The following is a 7,113-nucleotide window of genomic DNA, read 5'->3' on the forward strand; positions in this document are numbered from 1 at the left end:
GAGGCAGGAGAATGGCGTAAACCCGGGAGGCGGAGCTTGCAGTGAGCTGAGATCCGGCCACTGCTCTCCAGCCTGGGTTACAGAGCGAGACTCCGTCTCAAAAAAAAAAAAAAAAGAAATTAGAGCCAGGCGCAGTGCCTCGTGCCTGTAATCCCAGCACTTTGGGAGGCTGAGGCGGGTGGATCACAAGGTCTGGAGATCAAGACCATCCTGGCTAACACAGTGAAAGCCCATCTCTACTAAAAAAAAAATACAAAAAATTAGCTGGGCATGGTGGCGGGCGCCTGTAGTCCCAGCTACTCAGGAGGCTGAGGCAGGAGAATGGCGTGAACCCAGGAGGTGGAGCTTGTAGTGAACCGAAATCGCACCACTGCACTCCAGCCTGGGCGACAGAGTGACACGCCATCTCAAAAAAAAAAACAAAAAAGATAAAGAAATTATATACGTAAAGCACATACAGTAGGCCCTGACCCCAAGAAAGCATAGACTAAACATTTGCTATTGTCATGCAGACTTACAACCCTTTCTTCGCAATTGCAAACTCAAGAATTGTGAAAACTAAACATTTTTTTCATAACCCATTGGCAGCCAACTATGACCTGAATTAGCGTTGAGTTTTTTTTTTTTTTTTTTTTTTGAGATGGAGTCTCTGTCTGTCACCCAGGCTGGGATGCAGTGGCGCAGTCTCAGCTCGCTGTAACCTCTACCTCCTGAATTCAAGTGATTCTCCTGCCTCAGCCTCCTGAGTAGCTGAGATTACAGGAATGCACCAGCACGCCTGGTTAATTTTTGTATGTTTAGAAGAGATGAGGTTTCCCCATGTTGGCCAGGCTGGTCTTGAACTCCTGACCTTAGGTGATCTGCCAACCTCAGTCTCCCAAAGTGCTGGGATTACAGGCATGAGCCACCGTGCCCAACCATGTTGAGTTTTTATAGTCTGTTTCTCCTGCTTGGTGTGAATATTCATATGATTTCCCCTGTAGAAACAGTATATTTGGTTACAGTGATCTGCCTCTGATCTCACTGTAGATATTATGTAATAGATGGTATATGCAGCATGTTATTAGGTCGAACCAAATGAAATTGCTGTTTCTGTAGGTCAAAAACAGTCCTAATATGAGATCGGAAAGGGCAACCTTGAAAATATCGATGGGGGCCAGACACGGTGACTCACACCTGTAATCCTAGCACTATGGGAGGCCAAAGAGGGCGGATCAGCTGAGGTCAGGAGTTCGAGACCAGCCTGACCAACATGGTGAAACCCTGTCTCTACTAAAAATACAAAATTAGCCAGGCATGGTGGCATGCTCCTGTAACCCCAGCAACTTGGGAGGCTGAGGCAGGAGAGTCGCTTGAACCCAGGAGGCGGAGGTTGCATTGAGCCGAGATTGAGCCATTGTACTCCACCCTGGATGGCAAGAGCAAAACTCCGTCTCCAAAAAAAAAAGAAAAGAAAAGAAAATGTCAATGGTGGGGGTGGGGGTTTGGGCAGGGAGAGGAGGTAAATAAGGTGTTGAAGACTATTGCATCCTCTCCAACAAACCCATGTTCTCCCTGCAGAGTAGTGAAGCCCCGTGTCAACTCACTGAGGCCCAAGGGGTTAGGGCTGGGTGCCAACCTGACTGAGGCCCAGGCCTTGACCTCCACCGGCCCCTCCCACATGCCAAGGCCAGATGAGGAGCAAGAGAAGAATAAGGAAGATCAGCCTCAAGGGCTGGTGCCAGGAGGAGCTGTGGTGGTTCTTTCTGGCCCTCACCGAGGCCTCTATGGGAAGGTAAGGAACCAAGATATCCCGGGAGCCCAAAACAGGCAGTAGGGAAGGTTGATCCGAGGGTCAGATGGAGGAATAATTGGGTTTGAGGTAGAAAGGCTGGGAGTCCTAGTCTTTTAGGTCTGTTTGGCCCACTGCCTCACTCAGTAACCCGGGACCACTTGCTGGCCTTTGTGAGCCTCAGTTCCCAGCTAAAAGGAAGAGAGTGCCATATGCCACAAGTCCCTGAGGATTAAATGCTTAAAGGATCCAAGGAAGCCCCACAGTCAGTTGAGGGAGACACAGGAATCAGACCTAGTCCCACTTCTTAGGGATCAGAGTCTGGTTGGGGAGACAGAGGAAGCAGGCCTCTTAGAGGTAAGGGATTGACATCTTGGTCCTAGGAATGTGGGTGGAGTCCACAACCCCTACCTGACTTCTTCCCCTCAACACTTTAGGTGGAAGGCCTCGATCCTGACAATGTTCGGGCCATGGTTCGTCTGGCTGTGGGGAGCCGGGTGGTGACTGTTAGTGAGTACTGCCTGCGGCCTGTCTCCCAGCAGGAGTTTAACAAGAACACCTTGGACCTCAGTGAGTGAGCCTCTTGTAGAGCTAGGGGAGTTGACGACGCATTCCTAGGGGTGGCAGGGCCTGGCTCATGGAGTGGTTTTAGATCTGCAGCAGGGAGGGGCAGCAGTGTGCCTGGCAGGTATGACTTCCAATCAGAGGTCAGGAGGTGAGAATGGGCGTAAGTGACTTACTCCATTTGATTGGAGAAAGGTCGATGTCATACCCCTGGGTCTGTAGCCTGTCTCTGAGTGGGAAGAAACAGGTGCAGAAAGCAGTTCCTACCCTCGAGATCTTTGTCCATTTGGGGTGATGAACCTCTCTTTTACTAGGGAGTGAGAACTGCTAGAATTAGGGTGTGACCGAGAAGGAAGGAATTCTAGGCAGACAGAACAGCACAGGCGAAGGCATTTCAGTAGGATGGGGCAGTTTGGCAAATGGGTACAGACAGAGCTTTCCGGGAATCTCTAGTCGACACTAGGTGAGCATTGTTGGTGTGGGCTAGGTCAGCTGTGGGAGGGTTCCTGAAGGAAGCTGAAATGGTTGAGAGGTCGGGGAGAGGCATTCTACTAGCAAATGCATGAGGGGTGAGAGGGATACTTTGGCAGGTGGGAGGTGGCTCTAGGCTGAGACATGGCCTTGGAAGGAAAGGGCAGTGAGACACTGAGGCTCTGTCCTGGTTCTCATAACCTCTTGAACAGGCCAGGTGAGCAAAACTTCCTTCCCCAGGGCAACAGAATGGAACTGCCTCATCACGGAAGACCCTCCGGAATCAAGAACTCCACGTCCAGCAGGACAACTCAGAGAGGAAGCGGAAACACCTTCCAGACCGGTGGGACTCTGAGCATATGGGAGGGGTCAAGAGGGCAGGGCTGTGGGTAGGCTCGAGCAGCCCGGGAAGGCTTCCAAGGCAAGGCAGGCTCATAGAAGGAACTGGAAACTGCATTGTGGGTGGGTTTCATAGCATAGGCAAAGGGAGGGCAACTGTAAAGTGCATCTGATGAAGAGCTAAGCCTAATGCTCGGACCTTCTCCACAGACTGGATGGGCCTGCAGCCAAGAGTGAGAAAGCAGCCCCCAGGAGTCAGCACTGGTTGCACAGGGACCTGCGCGTGCGGTTTGTGGACAAGATGTACAAAGGAGGCCAATATTACAACACCAAGGTGGGAACCCTGCAGCTTGAGTCCCCTTCCCCTCCTCCAGGGACTGGGCCCCCCTACCTCTCTAAAATCTCACATCCCCCTGACCTGTATCCCCAGATGATAATTGAAGATGTCCTAAGCCCAGATACCTGTGTATGTCGGACAGATGAAGGCCGAGTCCTGGAAGGTGAGTTTGAGTGATGGCAGCTGGAGGTTGATCAAGAAGAGTGTCTTAGGCCCAGAGCGTGGCCCAGGCAAAGCTGGGAGGTTGGGCAGAGTTCAGGTATTTTGCAAGGCCTAGCATCCTCTTATAGAACATTAGACACTTCCATGATGGTGGTTATCTTGCGCCTCACTCCACTCTCCCAGTCTGTCAAGTTTTCTTTTTCTTTCTTTTTTTTGGGGGGAACAAAGTCTTGCTCTGTCATCAAGGCTGGAGTTCAGTGGCGTGATCTCGGCTCACTGCAACCTCCACCTCCCGGTTCAAGCAATTCTTCTGCCTCAGCCTCCTGAGTAGCTGGGATTACAGGCAAGCGTCACCACACCTGGCCAATTTTTGTGTTTTTAGTAGAGATGGAGTTTCACCATGTTGGTCATGCTGGTCTTGAACTCCTGACCTCAAGCAATCCTCCCGCCTCAGCCTCCCAAAGTGCTGGGATTACAAGCGTGAGCCACTGCACCCAGCCTCCGGTCTGTCAAATTAGCATGGAAATTACTATTTCTTCCTCTTGTGATTGGTGCCTTAGTGAAGGGATGTGTAGTGAGCTCTCAGTGCAGGGCAGGGGTTAAAACATGCCCACAATAAAAAGTGCCTGTTGTTATCACCACCACCATATAGACATGCTCCTTTTATTACAGTGATTTTTGGAAACTACTCCTTAGGCTTCTTCGTCTGTGAAATGGATGTGGTGGGACTCCATCTGTCAACAGGTGTAGAGTGGCTCCAGGGAATACAGGAAAGGCCCTTCTTTTTTTTTTTTTTTTTTTGAGACACAGTTTTGCTCTGTCGCCCAGGCTGGAGTGCAGTGGCGTGATCTCGGCTCACTGCAACCTCCACCTCCTGGGTTCAAACAATTCTTCTGCCTCAGCCTCCTGAGTAGCTGGGACTACAGGTGCCCACCACCACACCCAGCTAATTTTTGTATTTTTAATAGACAGGTTTTCACCATATTGACCAGGCTGGTCTCGAACTCCTGACCTTGTGATCCCCCTGCCTCAGCCTCCCAAAGTGCTGGGATTACAGGCATGAGCTGGAGTGCTGTGACACCATCATGGATCACAGCCACCTCAAATTCCTGGTTTCAAGCCATCCTCTCACCTCATCCTCCTAAGTAGCTGGGACTACAGACACTCACCACCACGCCTGGCTAATTTTAAAATTTTTGTAGTCTGGGTGCAATGGCTCATGCCCGTAATCCCAGCACTTTGGGAGGCCGAGGAGGGTGGATCACCTGAGGTCAGGAGTTCGAGACCAGCCTGACCAACATGTCGAAACCCCGTCTCTACTAAAAGTACAAAATTAGCCAAGCACAGTAGTGGGCACCTGTAATCCCAGCTACTCAGGAGGCTGAGGCAGGAGAATCGTTTAAACCCAGGAGGTGGAGGTTGCCGTGAACCGAGATCATACCATTGCACTCCAGCCTGGTCAACAAGAGCCAAACTCGGTCTCAAAAAACAAAAAAAAAAAAGAAAAATTGTAGAAACAAGGTCTGACCATCTTGCCCAGGTTGGTCTCCAACTCCTGGGCTCAAACGATCCTCCCACCTCAGCCTCCCAAAGTGCTGGGACTACAAGTGTGAGCCACCACGCCTGGCCAGGAAAGGCCCTTGTGACAGGATGCTGGCTGAGCCGGTCCTTGCTGTGGGCCTCACTCCCCTCTCCCTTATCTGTAGGCCTGAGGGAAGACATGCTGGAGACCCTGGTTCCCAAGGCAGAGGGTGACCGTGTGATGGTCGTGCTGGGCCCACAGGCTGGAAGGGTGAGTCTCAGACCTGGCAGTAGAGGTTTGTGGGTCGTTCAGTGCCTGTCCCAGGGTCTAGGCTGGCCTCGTTGATTCCACTTCACCTCTGTTCCAGGTGGGACATTTGCTGAGCCGGGACAGAGCACGGAGCCGGGCTTTGGTGCAACTGCCAAGAGAAAATCAGGTGGTGGAGCTTCACTACGATGCCATCTGCCAGTACATGGGCCCTAGTGACACAGATGATGACTGACCCATGGGACTCCTCCCATCCCCCAGGCTGGTACCAGTTCTGTACCATATGAGAAAGTTGCCTTCAAGAAGGTGGGAAGATCATTGTTCCATCCTCTACTTCTGGTGCAGTCCTGGGACAAGGACAAGGGAAAGGGATGGGTGAACCAGTAGGGAAGCTAGAAACAAACCCAAGGTTTACCAAAATTTAGGGTATAATAAAAACCATTTCAAGTACTTAATAGAAAGATGAAATCATAAGTGGTATGATGAGCTGCGAGTTAAGGTGGGAACTGAGTTGACTGAGGTGGGAACCATTTCATTTTTCAGCCTTGCTTTTCTGCTCAGGGTACAGGACAAGTTAAAGGACTCATTTGATTGTGAGCTCACTCTTGGAATATAGAAACTATGAGCTTTGGCACAATGGTGCATGCCTGTAATCCTAACACTTTAGGTGGCTGAGGTGGTTGGATCACTTGAGCCCAGGAGTTCAAGACCAGACTGGGCAACAAGGCGAAACACTGTCTCTACTAAAAGTACAAAAATACAAAAAATTATCAAGGTGTGATGGTGCACACCTATAATCCTAGCTACTCAGGAGGCTAAGGCAAGAGAATCTCTTGAACCCAGGAGGCAAAGGTTGCAGTGAGCCCAGATTGCGCCACTGCACTCCAGCCCGGGGGACAGTTAGACTCTGTCTAAGAAAAAAATCTTTAGCTGCTGTGGAATCTGAAATATTATATCTCTGAACAACTTCCTGAGCAAGAACTCTAGCAACTAGCAGCAGAGTATGCTTTCACTCTCAGTTTAGAGCAGGACCCCCAGAGAATATGCTGAGCCTGGGGTGTTCCTCTGTTGCCCAGACCGGAGTGCAGTGGTGCAATCATAGCTCACAGCAGCATTGACCTGCTGGGCTCAAGCGATCTTCCCGTCTCAGCCTCCCAAAGTGCTGGGATTATAGGCACTGGATTGAGCCACTGCGCCTGGTCTCTGGCTTGTATTTTTTAATCATAGGGAGGATGTTCCCAACTTCTCATGTCCAGTAGTCCATTTCCTATGCTTTATGCACTTCACTCTGTCAAGGAGGCCTCCTCCGTTCTCCAATCATAATAAACCAGACTTGGTAGCACCTTTGAGAAGGGCTAAAGCTCCCCAGGGAATGGCACTGGGGCTCTGTCTCTGCCCTGTAACACCACATAACCCAGCCACTTCAGACACCTTCCATCTTCTCCCTGTGCCACAATGCTAAAGTAGATATCAGCTTCAGATTTCCTGGAATTCATCTTTCTCCTAAGCCTACACTTGAAAATGGGGCCCAAAGTTCTTGAATATGGCCCTTTGTCCAGAACACCTAGCTCCAGCCAGAGCTCCTGGTCTCCCCTGACAAGCCACTGGGGCTTTTTCTGCTTTGCCTTGAAAGGAGCCCTGCTGATCCCCATTTTGAGGACAGGGTTCCTTACATTCAGG

General features: G+C 50.6%; 1 protein-coding gene across 1 annotated transcript in view; it reads left to right on the plus strand.

Annotated features, from left to right (window-relative positions):
* Positions 1–5,894, plus strand: part of GPKOW (G patch domain and KOW motifs) — a 10,644-nt gene extending 4,750 nt beyond the window's left edge. The window contains exons 5-11 of the mRNA XM_011991372.1: positions 1,561–1,774; positions 2,209–2,341; positions 3,047–3,149; positions 3,356–3,479; positions 3,576–3,645; positions 5,351–5,436; positions 5,534–5,894. Of these exons, the coding sequence (XP_011846762.1) occupies positions 1,561–1,774; positions 2,209–2,341; positions 3,047–3,149; positions 3,356–3,479; positions 3,576–3,645; positions 5,351–5,436; positions 5,534–5,668 (865 nt within the window). The 3' untranslated portion in view covers positions 5,669–5,894. The remainder of the gene's footprint in view (positions 1–1,560; positions 1,775–2,208; positions 2,342–3,046; positions 3,150–3,355; positions 3,480–3,575; positions 3,646–5,350; positions 5,437–5,533) is intronic.
* Positions 5,895–7,113: the final 1,219 nt, after the last annotated feature.

This window comes from Mandrillus leucophaeus, unplaced genomic scaffold, assembly GCF_000951045.1.
Source record: "Mandrillus leucophaeus isolate KB7577 unplaced genomic scaffold, Mleu.le_1.0 Scaffold395, whole genome shotgun sequence".
In the NCBI taxonomy this organism is placed as follows: domain Eukaryota; kingdom Metazoa; phylum Chordata; class Mammalia; order Primates; family Cercopithecidae; genus Mandrillus; species Mandrillus leucophaeus.